The sequence below is a fragment of the Mauremys mutica genome, chromosome 22, assembly GCF_020497125.1.
Source record: "Mauremys mutica isolate MM-2020 ecotype Southern chromosome 22, ASM2049712v1, whole genome shotgun sequence".
Taxonomy (NCBI): Eukaryota; Metazoa; Chordata; order Testudines; family Geoemydidae; genus Mauremys; species Mauremys mutica.
In genome coordinates, this window is record NC_059093.1 from 1,197,201 (window position 1) to 1,214,501 (window position 17,301).

The following is a 17,301-nucleotide window of genomic DNA, read 5'->3' on the forward strand; positions in this document are numbered from 1 at the left end:
TCCCTGGCGTCTGTATCTCCTCACCATTTAGTGTTACCTGTTGGATTCATTGTTAGCCCTGGGCTAAGGGGCTGGATTGACATGACCTGTCCCTGCTCCAAGGACCTCCGGCACAAGGACGTGGGCGATGTCAGCTTCCTCCAGTCACAGCTGCTTTCCCTTGTCCTGGAGACCCCTACACTTATTCCGTCCGTGGGGCCCATTCATTTGTGGGTGCTATTTGCAGTAGTTGAGACGGCTCTGAGGGCCCAAGCTAAGGCCTGGTTTAATTTGGAAAGGGCTGGATTAGAGTGTTTGCAGGGAGAGGGGGCGTTGCCTGTGGAATACTCTCCCCCGGCTTTGCCACAACCCTAGTTTCAAGCTCTTTTCTTCTCCTTGGCTTTCTCTGGGGCATGGGGGGAGTTGAGTAGCAGGATCAGCCTCGGGACAGCGCTTGTTATTTTGGGAGAGTTGCATCTGAATTACTGTGCTAATTCAGTAATCTGTTTCTTTATTTGGCCTACATGCTGCTTTGGAGCTAGGTACACAGCAGAGCAGCCTAGCTTGTGTGTAGTGAACGCCAGCCGCCAAAGTCCAGGGGCGGAGGCTGGGCTCTTTATTCAGGGAAGGGGGGTAGTGTAGTATTTCTGAAGCAATACATGCCCAGGTACTGGATTTCTGCGCCCTTGCACCTGCATAAGCATGAACAACTGCAGAAATGTCTGGGTGGGGCCCTCTATGTTATGGAGGAGCTCAGAAGAGATGATCATAATGGTCCCTTCTGGCCTTTAAAATGTATGACCCAAGAAGTCCCTGAGCAAGAAGTGGAGCCCGTTCCCCAGGTACCAATCACGGTGAGCAGTCTTTTATTAGTACGGCCAGACAGATAAGCTGCTGCATGTGGCCTCCACAACCAACCAACCAACCCATTCCCTCTTCACCCATCCCACCACAACTAAAGCATCTGAGCATAAGAGACTTGCCAATCTATCTGAAAGATGAATGAATGACAGTTATATTTGACCGGCGGAAGGTCAATTAATGCAATGCCCTCTGTGTGTGCCTAAGCAGAAAAATAAAAATAGCTGTGTTTGTCACCTGCTGGTTTCACTGTGGATTGTCAGGGGTATAATGGGGGTGTGACAGGGATGTGTTTGACCCACGCTGATTTCACGACAGGATGTGGTGTGGGGGCATATTTGATTCTTGCTGGTTTCACTGGGGTGGGTGCATGGTAGGGGCATTTGACTCATGCTGGTTGCACTGGGGGGTGTAGCAGGGGTGTGTCAGAGGCATGTTTGATCCATGCTGGTTTCACTGGGGGACATACCGGGAAGGTGTCAGGGGCATGTTTGACTCACACTAGTTTTGCTGTGGGCACATGTCAAGGTGTGTTTGCCCCATGCTGGTTTCACCAGAGGGCGTGGCAGGGACACAATAGAGGGGTGTTTGACCCACACTGGTTGCACTAGGGGTGCGTGGCAATGGCATGGTTTAACATATGCAGGGTTTCAATGACAGCATGGAGAAAGGTGTCATCCTTTTTCTTTGAGTTGTGATGTTTGCACAAACTGGAACTGACCTTTTCCAGCTGCCAAGTGGGGCAGCACCCTCTCTGCTCTTCCTGGCTGAGTTGAGACAGTTTCCTGAAGAAGCAGTGGCACACTTGGGACTCGGAAGAGGCAATTTTCCCTCCTTCCCTTGATCCTGTCTTGCCTTTTGCTTTGTGCACTACAGCCAAAGCCACCACTCTGAGCAGAGCTGCTGACTGGCCTCTCCCGCTCAGAGCACATTGGTGCTGGGAAGAAGTGGGCTCTCTGGGCACCTGCTGCCTCCCTTGCCTGCCCAGCTCATGGCAGCATGGGGGTTACAGCAGATCGGCAGAGCAGGACAGTGGAGTGAGCCAAGGCAGTGGGCTCTTCTGGAGAAGGTGCTATTGCCTTGCGCAGTATTAGCTTCAGACCCATTCACTACGTATTAATAATATTGCAGCAGCACAGAGAACAGGCTTGGGGGCTACAGAGGCAGTTCCTTCACCAAAGGCACAATGCAAGAGCGAAAGGAAAGGAAAAGCAGAGATTCACACTGAGCTTCTAGTACGAAGTAGCTGGCTTCTCCATTAACGTGGGACAAAGATGCCATGGAATCCATAAGGCATTTGCACTGGGACTTCTGCGCGGCCCAGTTCGCTGAAGGTCTCTGCATCCAGGACAAGCAGGAAAGTGTTTTGGTTCTACAGAATGAAAGACAGCAAGAGGAATGGCAGTGCTGGGTTCCACTCTGCCTTCCCATCCCCAACACATCTCCTCCTCCACCAGGAAGAGTCTGTCTGCACAGCAAGACTGCTCAAACCAGTACCCAAGAAAGTGAGCTAGAACCAGTGCTACCCAGACATACCCTCAAAGCAGCTTTGACCCTGGAAACTAGGCTGCTATTAGGAATCTGATGCTCTGATGCGATTGACAATTGCAGAGGATGTAGTGACTGCAAATAAACTCAGCAGTACAAGGATTGGAAAGCAGATGAGCATGGGGAATGAAGTGTTGGGACTGCCCTCTACAGGGCACCAAATCCAATTCTATGATTTAAAAAACACCATATAAACACAACAGTTTCTTGCTACTTGTGAAACGTGAGAATGAGTTACCTGCGACGGTGTGACCACTACAGACAGAAGGACTCCACTGTCTTCTGCAGTGGCTTTAGGCACTGGCACAAACACAGGCTCCGAAGGATAGAATCCATCCTCTTGCCAAATCTAGCAGGCAAAAAAAAAAGACAGAAGAGACCCACTTTATTATGATTTAGGTACTACTGATATCCAGAGACCCGAGTCAGGATCAAGGCCCATTTGTATTGTCCAGAAATGCAGAGACACCTTGTGCCCTGAAGAACTTACAATCTAAGGCCCTGATCCTGCAACTAGCTCCATGCAGCTGGACCTACTGAAGTCAGCAAAGCTCCATTCAGGCAGATCCCTGTGCCTATGATGAACCCCACTGACTTACTGGAGCTGCCTGCACAGAGCTTCCTGCAGGATTGGCTCTCAATTAAGACAAGATGCATGAAGTGGGGATAGCAAACTAGTGGAGGGAATGCGGAAGGGAACAAAGGGGGTGTAGACCAGCTCTGGGCACAGTGAGATGCCTAATTCACAAATGGATTTTGCTTTGTTTTTAAATGACAGCCTAGCAATAAAGCAGCCCTGAGTGTCCCGATCTGACCATCATCCAAGGTGAACAAGAAGTCAAGCATTTCCCATTCTCCCCACACCTACTGGAGCTAGATAAATCAAGAGCAGGACTGAGACAGACATTTTCCCACCGGTAGATAAAGAGAAGATTAGCATTAAAGAGAGGACCACAACCGAGACATTCCCTCCAATCTTTCATATGCGCAGTGTCACTACTTACCCTAAACACAAAAGGGTCATTTACTGAACATTAAAGGATTGTGAGAGTTTTCAAAAACGTGAACATTATTATTCATTATTTCTGTTCCAGTAGCACCTCAAGTTCCCAGCTGAGATCGATGCCCCATCATATGAGGCATTGTACAAACACAATGAGAAACGGGCCCTGCATCAAAGACAGGCTAAATAGACAAGCTGGGCACAGGGTGGAAATTAAGTCCTGAACTGACTTGCCCAAGGTCACACACCAGGTCAATGGTAGAACACAGCAATAGAACACAGGTCTTCTCTAGCCCAGTCCAATGGACTACCCGGCTGCTTCTAACAAACCACCCAGCCACTTCTAACATGGAAACTGTTATGATCTGCAGGAGGGTCTTCTGGATTCTAGTTTCTAATCTGATGTTTGCTTTTAAAATAGGAATTCTTTATAAATTCAGAAGCAAGCCCAAGCCTGCACCAGGTTTTTCTAGGTCCTGTAAAATTTGCTACAACCATGAAGACATTGCCAATCCATGCAGTACAGGGAGGGTAACTGAAATTAACTCATCTGTTTTGATTTCTCAGCAATAACATACAAGGGAGAAAATGTTGCGAAATAAAAAAAGCACCAATTAGTAGAGAAATCACCTTTCCTCTTCTGAAAGCTGTCAAAAACAGTAAGGAACGTACGAGATGTACTTGAGCGTACTAAAACAATCACAAAGTCATTACAGCTGAAACGTTAGTTGTTAGTGCTCTGGTGGGTAGGGCACTGATCTGCCACAGATTTGCTCTATGACCTCAAACAATTCTCTTCACCTTTTGTTCATCCCCCCTCCTTTTTTCTGTCTTGTCTATTCATCAGGGCTGGGACTCTCTCATAGAGAAAGAGAGAGAGAGAGAGTGTGCGTGTGTGTACAGTGCTTAGCACAATAGGGTCCTGGTCTCAGTGGGGCCTCTGGAGACTACAGTAATACAAATCATTAGTTAATGAACCGTTGTTCCAAAGCCAGGTTGGACTGAGCCCAACACGGGTTTCTTCCTGCACAGAGAGAGCCTTTTCAAAACCCTGTGATATTTAGAGCTTCCAGAGGCTTTTCCCAGCCAGATTATGACAATTTGGAGAGGGAGCAAATTTTCAGGGAGAAGTCTTGACCATCCCTGTAGTGTTCAATAAAGAACTTGCTCGTGTTTTTAAAGGCTGGGGAAATCTTACATAAAAAGGGAGACACTGAAAAGGTGCGCTGGGATTTTCAGAGAGGCCTGGAGGAGGAATTAAGGTCCCAGCTGTTAGCGACTATCAATAGGAGTTGGACGCATAAGGCCTCAGTCTATATTCTAAAATGTGTATATATGTCAGTCAGAGATGGGAATAACCACAAGCAGCAGCCCAGCAATGCAGGCAAAAAACCCCAGTGTAGACTCAGCTATGCTGAGAGAAGAATACTTCTGTCAACGCAGCTAACATCGTTTGGGGAGCTGGTGTTTTTACATCGGCAGAGCTCCTCCTCCTGTGAGCACACACTGCGTCTACACTAGCATAGGCTCTGTAGTGTAGACATAGTCCTAGTCTATAGAAACTTGCAACAGAATAACTACTTTGGGTTTAATTCATATCTTTCATCATTTCGATGCCTCTGTGAGAGGACATTCTTATTTCACCATAAACACGCCCTTGTTGTGATTTAGCAGAAGGTAATTCATTCCAATTAAAGCTAAATGAAAACAGGGTGAGTTTATTCTAAAATAAGAGCCCACACACAAATTTGCATTGAATTAAATCCAATTGAGGATTTTTTCAGACAAACCCCAACTCCCTCTGGCCCGTTAGCCTATTACTGTAAAAAGGAAATTCATGTCTGGGGTTTAAACCCACCAAAGCAGGGAAACCCATGTAGCTGCCACAGACCCATTATGCCACTCAAGGTCCCACATCACAGGCCTAGAGATTAAAATCTGTCCCAGTGAGGGTCAGTATAAGCTCTGCCTAGTTACATACTGCACATACATTGGTAGGGCAGAACACCCCAGCTTTATGTTCATTGCCCCAGACCCCAAAAGCCAGAATTCCAGGTGCCCTGGAAGCATCACCTCCACATTATAGGTTTCACTGTATTTTTAGAGTCATAGAGTTTAAGGCCAGAGAGACCCACCAGATCAGCTCGTCTGACCTCCTGTATACCACAGGCCACCAGCACCACTTAGCACCTGCACACAATCTTTTAGTGCACACGTTTCCCATGCTGTGTTCATGGTGATAATGTGGCACCACACCCTTTAAGATCATCTTGATCCTGTCTCCATACCCAAGCTCCCTTCCCCTGCCCTGGTCTGTCCAGAGACCCAAAGGGTGTCACATTCGTGCAGGGCAGACAATGGAACTGTGGGCCCAATCCCAGCCCCCCTGTTAAAGAGATCCCAGTGCTGATGGGTGACAAAGCTGCCTGGGCTGCAAGATGACAGAAAACACACAACAGCCAGTTCACAGGCTGAGTCGTTGAATGGGGACAACTCCAGGGTCTTAAAGAAGAAGATCCTACTTTGTCTCACCTTCATTTTCTTGGTTTCTGTATCCATCTTGATCAGCGAATCTCCCACCAGGTGCCGAAAGCCGCAGCTGTAGAAGAAGCGGTACTTCCTGCCGTTGCACCGCGAGTAGTTAATCTGGGGGAACTCCATGCCCCCTACCTCCTCCAGGTCCTCGGAATGGAGATTTTCATGCATGCACCAGACCTAGGGCAAGCAGCAGAGCACAGGGGTGTTACTGAGCCCTGACCTGGGACAGGCGCTTCAACCCCTAACTGGTCTCATCCACATGCTACCCAGCTATTACAGGGAAGAGGAAATGTTTGGCTTTGTTCCCTGGCCACCTCTAGCCGGCCCATCTCAGAACCATGCTGGGTCCCTTATCCACTCCACCCAAGGAAGAGACTGACAGCATTCGGGGGTTTCAAAAGGGCCCATAAGGCTGAGCTAAGGGGGAAAGCCTCCGTAACAGCATCAGCACTCCAGTGCATTGAACAGCACCTTTCAGCCTGCAGGATCCTAAAGCACTTGACAAGCTGATCCAGGGATTGCTCCTCCACCTCTGGGGCTATGTCTACACTGCATAGTAAGCTCAGGTCTGCGAGACCTGGGCTTGCAGAATTGGTGTGTCCAAGTCTGTGCTTGAGCATCCACACTGCACTGCAAACCTGGGCCTCCCAACAGTGCTAATGTGTCCGCACAGCCCTGAATCAGCCCTTCTGCTTCTGGGTGGAACACGGGAACTAATTAACCACCCGCTGCCGCACTACACAACAGTTTAGGAAAGGAGGCAAAGAGCAATCTTGTATCCAACTGAAAATGCAGGGTGAATTTTGGGATCAAAAGACAGAATTTGGCCAGTTACACCAGGGCTAACACCCCAACTCATGCCAAAAGTGCAGTGCCACAGGGCCTTTAGTAACCATGCGTGGTCAGGATGTTGGCTTTACATCTCATCTAAAAGATGGTATCTCCAGCAACACAGTGCCAAGGCTTTGTACTGACTTCCATCCACGTACAGACCAAGCCTGACTCTGCTTAGGTGGCAAGAACTAAAAAGATCACAGCACAAGACAATACGGGCGCACACAACCTTCAGTGTAGTTATTTATGCCTCTAAGACGTACCGTCCCATCCACCTCTTTCACAGCACTCGCTGACGTGTAGGACAAGGGGCTGAGGTTCTGTCCCACGGGCACGCTTGAATCCACATTCAGTGGTAGAACAAAGCGGCGGGGGAAAGCTCTGGCTATCGAGTTATAGATCTGTTAGGAAGACAGGAAGTTACAGGGGGAGAGAGAGAGATGAACGGGCTGGTGAGCTCAGTCCCCGGGGTGGGGCAAACACCTGTTGACCTTCCCCCCATTCCAAGGCTCCCTGCTCTCTGATGATTTGTACTAGCATAGCACCTAGAGACCCCACGCCGAGATCAGGGCCCCATTGTGCCAGGCACCGTACAGACATAGTGAGAAACAGTCCTGCCTGGGAGAGCTCACAGTCTATGTAGATAAGACACACAAAGAACGGGAGGGGAAACCGGCACAGAGACGGGTAGTGCCATCTTCACTCAGCAGGTCAGTGGCCGAGCCAGGAATAGACGCTTGGTCTCCTGACTCCCTGTCGACTGTCCCATCCACTCTGCCTCTCCCTCCCGCCCAGCACTGCCTATTCCTTCCTCCTGGCCATTCCCCTGGCCCTTCTTTCCACACCCTTCCTTGGATTGATGTCATTGTTACTTAGAGACAAGTTTGCAGCGTCTAGAACAACGAAACATTCTCATTTCGCCCACAATAAGAGTCACCCACAAATCAACGAGGCCAACTAACTCCAAGGAGCGTAAAGCTCCCTCTGCATTTCCCAGCCTTCAGCTCAGCCAGCCTGGGATCAGCAGGTCCCGTACAACAGACACAGAGGCAGGGGCTTTACCTGATCCAGACCCTCCCCAGCTTTGCGCAGGTTTTGGAGCTGGTAAGTTTGTAGGCTCCCTCCGTCATCCTGGCAGCAGAGGTCAAGGACCACACAGCCCTGATCTTCAAAGGCGTTGATATGATGGAAAGCAGCAAAGGGCTTGCTGTAAAACTGCCCCAGAAGCAGCTGCAGTGAGACAAAAGACAGATTTGTGTCCCGCCTCCAGCAATCTCAGCCCCTCCCTGGGCCCCGGAGAGTCCCATTTTCCCTTTCCAGTTCTCCAACCACTCTTTTCGTTGTCTTAGACCCCAGCAGAACAACAGCTTCACAGCCAGTTATGGGCAGAAGCAGATTCAGGCAATCTGGAGCCCAAAGCACACCACGACAAGAGCCCCTCCGACCATGCACCACCCCCCACCTGGAGGGGCAGCGGACGGGAACCCTTCTCACCCCCAGAGACGGAGGGGCAGTGGCCACGACACTCACATGGGGCCTCCTGGATCACACTCACACTCCTCACCCTACACCTGGATCCCCATGTCACTTGGCAGGTACATCTCAGTCCTTCTACCTGCAACTCCAGGACTGCTTCCCAGGAGCCCCTACCTGCCTGTTGCTCTACGTTCTTTTAAGGGGCAGCAGAGAGTTTTCTTGCATTTGCCTCTGCTCCAGCACCTAATAACTTCTCATCCAGGAGGCCTAACCATTCTCTAGTTTTCAAGGCAATACTGCTGCAGTTCCTGGCCTGACCCATACAGCCCAGGTTGCTGCTGCCAAAAGCCAGGGGCATTTCCTGTGGGCTCTAAGATTGACTGAACAGGAGAAATCTAGGCCTGCATAACTGCTGGAATGGCAGAAAATTTACCTCTCCCGTGTGCTTATTCACCACGTGGAAGCGGGTTTTGTACTGCAGCTCCCAGTTTATCCCATCAGCAATGGGCTTCCCAAGGAACTTGGATGTGATGACCCGACACAGATTAATCTTGATGGGCTGCTCAGTGAAGACCACGTAGTTCTCACTCATTCCTGAATGGACAGAAGGGGGAATTCAAAACGTTTTGCTCCAAAAGGCAAACGAGGTGATGAGAACTGCTGGGAGCACGGGTCAGTGAACAACCTGCCTCTGGTACTAGAACCTGATATGGCAAGTTGTCGCTTGTAGGCTGTGCTGAATCTGCATACAGAAGGCCTAGTAGAGGATGGGAGGCACCTCACCAAAGCTGTGATAGTAGGAGGGTTTCATCTTCTCAGCTGGAGCGATGGAGCACAAAACTTTTGCTCCCTGCAAAGTGTCATCGCGGTTTGACTTCTGCGGAGGAATCCGAATAATGTTATAGCTGGAACCTGGAAAGGAGAAAGCATGTCCATCAGCCCAGAGACCCAGGATTGACACAGTCAGCACTTCAGGACAGGCACCAAACAGGTTTGTTAATTAGCCCTCTCCATGTTCAGAGTCTTAATGGCTCAGTCTTCAGATACAAGACATGCCAGATGAGATTTTCAAAGCCAACTGGGGGATTTAACCACACAATTCCCACTAGAATAAATCCTCCAGCCAGCTTTAAATATTTCAGCCACCCACCCCTGAATCCCATCAGGTGCTGACACTAAATCCCAGCTAATGAGCTCTTAAATCTTTAGCTAGATTCATCCAGGACTACAAATTTCCACTTCCTGTGGGGCCCACACTCATGCCTTCTCCTTTCAAACAAGGTCGTCCTAAGTCTTTTATTTATTGAGCACAAGGCAAGGAAAGCTCCACCCTAGCCATATGCTCAAGTTCTCCCAAACCCATTCCTTCTGTCACAGTATACAGGCTAGCCAGAGCACTCCAGTTTGACATCAGCACAGTGTGGCAATTCTTTGATTGTCGCAGGATGACACCATGTTGACAAATACATTTTATGAACAGGAACTGCAGTGTTAATGCCTGACCATACCCTGACACATGCTGAAATTCTGAAGATACAGATTCAGCTCACAGCAGAACCCAAACCCACCCCCACTTCTCCTATGCACCTGCCAGGGGCGCCATTTCAGATTTTGGTGGGGGTGTGGGACTTTAACAGGGATTCCAGGGACTACTTAGGCACCTGAAAACTCTAGGGTTTTTTGCTGATAACTTAGACATTAGCTGATAGGCTCACTATCTAATTCCTATATAAAAAAGAGGATTCAATAAATATTAGACCCGTTCAGCTCTAATACGAACATGTTTTCACATCTTGTGTCAAGTCACTTAAGGGACACCCAGGGCAGGTTTAAAATTGTAATGTATATTCTTTGTTACTAACCCTTGAATACAACAATGGAAACAACTGTCGAAAAATCTAGATGACTTTCTATCCCTTTTTTGCTGTTCCTCAAGCTTGGAATCGATCATTTAACATTGGAAACATCTTACTAAGGCAAAGCCCCATGAGTTTATACTGCACCTGCCTGAGGCTCTAGGGGTGTTACCTCACTACAAATAATGGACTAGAAACTAACCTTGAACAGGAGTGAAACTGACACTTTCTTGCATCTGAAGAAGTGGGTATTCACCCACGAAAGCTCATGCTGCAAAACGTCTGTTAGTCTATAAGGTGCCACAGGACTCTTTGCTGCTTCTACAGAACCAGACTAACACGGCTACCCCTCTGATACTTGACACTTTCCAGTTACTTTCACAGTACTGCCAATCCCAAATGTTCAAAAATCATGAATCAGGCTCACCAAAAATCATGAGATTGTCTTTAAAATCATGAGATTATGTAAAAATAGTAGATTTTGAGTTCTTTTGATTTGCCTTCTGCTTTTTGAGCCTCCAAGGTGCACTGGAGTCACATTTTGTATCTTTCTCCACAGCCACGAGGGCTAGAAACTTCATTTTTCTTTAAGAATGAAGGCTGAAATCTTCACATATCCACTTGACTCCAGGAGCTGGGGCTTTAAGGACAAATATTATCATGAGACTCATGACAAAATCATGAGAATTGGCAACACTGCTTTTACTTCTGTTTAAAATCTAGTTACTTTCCAGAAGGCTCTTAAACACAACACTCGCAGGAGAATATTTAAAACCAAACACCAAGAAAATTCTATATTTTAAAGTTGAGGGAAAAAACAGACTTCTGAGGTACATCAGGGCCACTGCAGGGAGGAAAGGAAAATAAACAGGCACAGGAGCTCTGGGCAGCTCTTCCTCTAGAAAGAAAATTGGAGAGTCAAATCTTCTAGTCCTTAATCCAGTAAAACTTAAATTGCCATCAGTGCCTCCGCTCACAGATATTAACATGTGCTTAATAACGATACACTTCATACTTAAATATCTGAGCCATCTTATCCAGTGCTACACATTTTATACACCTTGGTTCAGGGAATACATTTTCTGGCATATTCTGAACAGTGCTGAGCACACAGATGGTGCCCAGTGAATAATACAAATCATGACAGTAATCATCGACTTTATGGGCTCTGTGGATGCAATTTCAGTTCTTTGTTCTGGAATTGGCCTGGATACAGCTGAAATCCTAAGAATTTGAGGCATAAATATATCTAATACTTATATGACACTTACTGATTCCTTCCTTTCTCAAACTCAGAACAAAAAAATGACAAAACAAAATGGTTTTCAGTTAAAATATAAAATTGCACAGCAGCCATTGCTCTATAATCCAGCATGAGGCAGAACCTGACACCCCTTAGGAGTTAAGTGATCTTCTCTCATCTGACTCTCATTCTCCAGCCTTCCTGACTTCTGTGCTGCTTTTCATGCTGTCAGCCATGACATCCATCTTGGAACCGTTTGCTGGCATTTCAGAGACCTGGCTGTCTTGGTTTTGCTCCCATCTATCAGAGTCCTCTTTTTTTGCAGCACGCAGCAGAGAGGTTAATGTAGTCTGGTCTTCTGGATAGGGAGCTAGCCCTGAAAGACCTGGGTTGTACTCCCCCATGGACGTTCTGCATGACCTCAGGCCTGTGCCTTAGGGACAGAGTTTCAAAGGTTTTTAGGCACCCAAAGATGCAGCTAGGTTTACGAAGGACCTAACCTTCTAGGCACTTTTGAAAATCCCACTAGGTGCCTAAATACCTTTGAAAATCTGGCCTTTAGTCTCTCTATGCCTCAGTGCCCCACCTGTACAATGGGGATAACAGCCCTGCTCTACCTCACCAAGGGGCTGTGAGGAGAAATGAGTAAGACCTTGTCAGGCGCTCAGATACTGTGGTAGTGGGGCCACATAAGTACCACAGGGTAGAATGGGAACTTCTCTATATCACTGCTATCCCTGCCCCTGGTTTTGACCCCTTTTCACCTATGCCCCCAAATCTCACTCTTTTTTCATGTTCTCTGTGTATATATATCTTCCTACTGTATTTTCCACTGAATGCATCCAATGAAGTGGGTTTTTGCCCACGAAAGCTTATGCTCAAATAAATTTGTTAGTCTCTAAGGTGCCACAAGTACTTCTCGTTCCTTTTCTGAATGTAACCTTGGCTCAGAGGGCTTGACTGCATTGTTTCTGAGTCCCCTGCGTCCCCTCTAAAACAACTCCACCACCACACTCTTCCTGTTTTACACGCTAGACTTCCAGATCCTTAATTTAATCACCAGCCCTTTCTTGTCTCTTATCTGTTTGTAAACAAAATACTAACTCCCCTCCCCAGGGGCACCTCTCCTCTGCAGAACTTACATTTCGCACTAATTCTGTGCTGGAGTTAAGAGCTCCACCTGGGAGCTCCCACACCTCCTGTATGAAATTCAGGGAGGGGCTCCCTGCCCACCCCCCCTTCCTATACCCACTAATTGGTGCCCCTGGCACCTGCCCCCATGCTGAAATCTACCCACTGCTTCCAGCCCCAGAAGAGGGGCCCCATCAGATTCCTTCATACCTTACATCAGCAATTTCTTCTGAATTGTTCCAAGCCTCACTAGTGGCCATTTCCACATAGCTATTGTCAGGCTCTGTTGTTTTCTCTGCCTCATTAAGAAAGTTGGAGCCACAGCTAAGCTCAGCAGATAACAAAGAGTCAGTTTCTTTACAACAGGGCTTCAGTCAGAGGAACTGGAATGAAACCTAAGCATCTGTACTAAGCTCATTGTCACAACATCTGAGCACCAACAGCAATGGAATGAGGACACAAACCAGCCTCGCAGCTCCTATGTCAAAAGGAGAAACTAGAATTCTGAGCCCAGCTGAAATTTTGATGCCTGTCTACTGAATCTGATCCCCGCCCAAGGAGGATTGATGGCTTAGGGATGTGCTGTGCATGACCCTGTCAGGGAATTTGAAGCTAAATGCTACTGAAACACAAAGGAATTAGCACAGCAAGAATGAAAGAACAGCAAAGCCAGGGAATTGTTTGGTGAATTAGTGCAAGCCAGCAGCGCCAGCTCCAACAACACAGGGCATTAGCTGCTTTCTGAGGGATGAGGCACACTGGGGAGGAATGTCTTTATGCAAAAAGAAATTGAAGTTGGTTTTGAGGAGCCACTCGAATAGGGTTATGGTTTTGCTATAATATCATCCTAGTATTGGGAAATCTGCTACAGAAACCGATCCCATCCTAACCCCTGGCTGCAGAGTACAAAGGCTGGGGAACAATCCTGGCACAAGGGAATATGGACTAATAGGTTTTCTCCCGCCACACTCCCCCATCTTTAGGAATTGCCACATTGGATCAAGCAAGTGGGCTGTCTAGTCCACTATTCAAGTGGCCAGTACTGGCTGCTTCAAAGGAAGATTCAAGAAACCCTGGAGTTTGGGGACAAACTGCCCCCAGGGGGACTTCTTTCTGTCCCCTAGTAGTTGGAGGTTGGCTCATGCTCTGAAATATTGGGGTTTATCTCCCACCCAGAGCTCTTGGTTATTTTAATCCTGGCTATTCTAAATCTTCTTGTTATCCATAGAAATGTCCTGTCCTGTTCTGAACCCTGCTAAGCTTTTAGCCACATAGACATCTTCTGGCAAGGAGTACCACAGGCTAAATGGACATTATTTTAAAAAGTATTAATCCAACTGTGCTAGAGTTTAGTCCTTTCGATAAACACCTTTATTTGTTTCTGACAGCTGTCCTACATCAGTTTCACACTGTTTCATAACTGGGAACTACAGAGAGAGTAGCTACAGAGCTGCAGATTTGGGGGGTGACACTAGAATGTGCAAAATTTGGCACAACTGAGAATCAGTAGCAAGGAGTAGGGATTTCCCTATGGCGTCCAGGAAGGGTCAAAGCACTCACTCACTGCAGCTACTGCCCTGCATAATCATTTTTCTGTTCCCATAAGGAACGCTTTACGGCCCCAACCCAAGCCCATTTAAGTCAATGGAAAAATTCTCATTGATTTCAAAAGGCCTTGGATTCAGCCCTGACACTTTATGTAACTTCCTTAAAAAGCATCTTCTCTCTACCAAACTGATCCACGTGTGTGCATGATACATCTCATCCCTACCCAGGGCAGTGCCCTGCACTTCTTCCCTACTGCTCACAGAAAGGTCTGTGCTCATTGGGATGAGGCAGCCACCCAAAGCACATTAACTAAAGAGGCCAAACATTAAGAGAACAAATGTCATGGTGAGATTGATGGGAGCCACAATTTCAGACTGATCCTGCTTTGCTGTCATCGTGTCCCCAGAGAAATAGCAGCTTCCTCACTTTGTTAGACTCCATCAAAACCCCCTCCTTACAGAAGCAGTATGTAGTCTGCCTAGCCTCGCTGCAGGACGGTCAGACCTCACCTCCCCCTGCTTCTCAGAGCAGTTACTCTGACTAGCCTCACCATGTTTCCCATAAGAGTTGCCCATGTTGTATGCTGTCCCATCAGGCTCATAATGTGGATGGGCTGTTGCTCCATTCACCACAACGAATTTGCTCCAGTCCACCTGAAAATTCAAAGATTTTTAGAGTCAGAGCAGTAATCACTTCTGAACAGCAGCCATAAGCCAAGGAGCAGAAAGTCACATCCTCACATTCCTTCTAAATTATACCAAACCAATATAATATCTAGCTGTTAAGAAGGTGCCCCTCCTAACAGTACAGATAAGCAAGGGAATCTCAGGGTGCTTACCCTGGCAAGCCGCGTGCCAAAGGTTGCCAACCCCTGCCTTAGCCTCTCAGTTCCCCATCTGTAAATTGAAGATAAAAGCACTCACAGGGGTGATGTGAGGATTAAACCTTAACAAATGTGGGGTGCGTCAATACCCCAGTAATGGGGCCATATAAGTGCCAAAGCTAGAGATGGCCCCATTGTGCTAGGTGTGTCCAGGCATGCAATTAGCAGACAGTCTCTGTTCCAAATCTATCAGTTCTATTGCAAGCAGATAGAGACATTTGGTAACTGGTGTGTTTTCTTCAAACACCAATACAGGCTATACAAAGATACAACAGAGTTTAATATCATTATCTACAACTAGAGATTTTCTGGGTAGCAAATGTTGTACCAAAGGTCCCATGCACAGCTTCGTGATAACCCTATCTTCATGTGCTCATAAGTGTTCAGAATTCTCCTTTGTAGCTACAACTTTCTATGCTTAGACTTAGTCAAAAGGTGAGTCTCTTAGGGAGAAAGTCTGATGGAAATCACTTCAGGCACTGAAATGTCCAAGTGTGAAAAATACACTTCTCACCCAAGATTTTCAAAAGTTACTAGTGATTTTTGGCTTCCCAACTTGAGACACCTTAAAGGGCCCAGATTTTCAGAAAGTGCTGAGTGCTCACCCTCTGAAAATCAGGCCCTTTAAGATGTCTTGAGTTAGGCACTCAAAAATTCAGGGCCTCAACTTAATAGCCACTTTTGAAAATATTAGTCCACCTCTCTAATGGCTGATGAGAATTCTTATGTCCAGGTGTCTCCACTTGGCTGAACTTTACCACTGAAACCACCCACATGGCATCTCTTAAATGGGTAATAGTCCCTGGCAAGGTTTGAAATAGGTATTATGCAACCCCCAAAACCAACTTTGTTGGACACACAAAGCACGAAACAGCTGCTAGGCTTAGAATTTCCATATGGCTTGCAACTATGGAAGACAGTGAACACACCAGAGCTCTAACAGTGTTGGGTAGGTGTGGCTTTGTGCTGCCGTTTCACCACAAAGCAAAGTTGCCTGGCTCCCAGCTTTGTGCAGATGTAAACTGTCCCAGTAAAAGCAGCATAAGTTTTTAATATATTTATCCTGTTCTCTCCATTCCTTGTGTTTTCCCCCTCTTTTCTATTTTCTCAAAAACCCTATGAAATTAACATGCCAACTAAATCTTATATGAATGGAGCTTTAATGTTAGATGTGTAGGCCACGATTCTGCAAGCTGTTCCAGGCGGGCAGATCCCTGCATTATTGCAGAGTCCCCTCGACTTAATTCAGCTGTGCATAGAGCAACTTGCAAGATCAGGGCTTTAACCTGATGTATATGCCACAAGACAGCAGACAGCTTAATCTGAAATGCAACAGCACATTCGGTGATAGGCAGTTGAACTGCATGTAGGCTAGTGCGCAGGATGAACACAATGGGGAAGTGGGATTAGCCAAGAATTCAAGGAGGGTGCCGGGGTAGGGCTGGCTTGGAGTTGGGACTGGTTGAAGGAGCTGAAGGGAGCAGATTGGGTGGGACCATGGGGTAGGGCAGAGCATAGGCAGGAGTGGAGTTCTATAAGACTATTAACATCTATAACCTTGATGTTACATGGGTATATATTTTTGCATTTCCGTACACTGGAATTGCCAGACAAGACCAGATCCCTGCACTTCATGGACAGTGACCAAGTTGCGAAGGACCCTGCTTTACCCTTGGTTGAAAACATAACTGACCTCAGGAGTCCTCAAGTCTGACCCTGCCTGCTGCCAATGGCTGTGACTGGACCTCAAGCATGGCAGCTGCTTTACTATTCACCTCGATCCTGCAACGCCCTCCAGCACATGTACCACAGAGGAACCTTTAAGGCCATGGGGTGACTGGTAGTGACTGCAGATTTCCTGGCAAGTCCAGTATCTGCCATAGAGAAGTCATTTTTGCCAGGAGAGAGAGGTACAGAGGATCTCAACACAGTGCAGGTTGGACACAAAGACCAAGAGGGTCTTTGGGAATTGTCCCCACTAGCTGCCAAGGCCATCCTGGGAAGAGTGTGACATGATTCCCCCACACCAGGTGCTAAACCCGTCATCCCACCCACTCTTTACCTTCTCCTTGGTTTCCAGAGTTTCTGGATCCACTTTGCGCATGAAGTTGGTCTCAGTGCTGACATAATAGTCTCCCTTGTACACCACATAGTTCACACTAGAGTTATCCATTGGCCCTGAAGCAAAATCCCAGAGTAATGCAGATGCATTAAGCTCACGTCTCGCTACAGCAAGTTAGGCATATTTAAACAAATAAATCAATTTCCCTAACGACGCAAACCCCTCTCAGGACAGAGGGATTAAAAACATCTCAGTGATTGATAGCAGCACACAGGGCTCTCCCTATGCAGGTGAGTTCATGGCAAAGAACAGAGACTTGTTTTTAAGCCAAACCGAAGA

At 47.2% G+C, this 17,301-nt stretch overlaps 1 protein-coding gene across 2 annotated transcripts in view; it reads right to left on the reverse strand.

The window, feature by feature from the left end:
• Nucleotides 1–461: 461 nt before the first annotated feature.
• Nucleotides 462–17,301, reverse strand: part of LOC123354922 (beta,beta-carotene 9',10'-oxygenase-like) — a 45,293-nt gene continuing 28,453 nt past the window's right edge. For both annotated transcript variants that reach the window (XM_044997323.1, XM_044997322.1), the window contains 9 exons: nucleotides 16,963–17,078; nucleotides 14,568–14,670; nucleotides 9,023–9,151; nucleotides 8,673–8,833; nucleotides 7,826–7,993; nucleotides 7,027–7,164; nucleotides 5,924–6,106; nucleotides 2,627–2,737; nucleotides 462–2,212 (listed from right to left, as the gene is read on the reverse strand). In XM_044997323.1, the coding sequence (XP_044853258.1) occupies nucleotides 2,099–2,212; nucleotides 2,627–2,737; nucleotides 5,924–6,106; nucleotides 7,027–7,164; nucleotides 7,826–7,993; nucleotides 8,673–8,833; nucleotides 9,023–9,151; nucleotides 14,568–14,670; nucleotides 16,963–17,078 (1,223 nt within the window). In that variant the 3' untranslated portion in view covers nucleotides 462–2,098. The remainder of the gene's footprint in view (nucleotides 2,213–2,626; nucleotides 2,738–5,923; nucleotides 6,107–7,026; nucleotides 7,165–7,825; nucleotides 7,994–8,672; nucleotides 8,834–9,022; nucleotides 9,152–14,567; nucleotides 14,671–16,962; nucleotides 17,079–17,301) is intronic.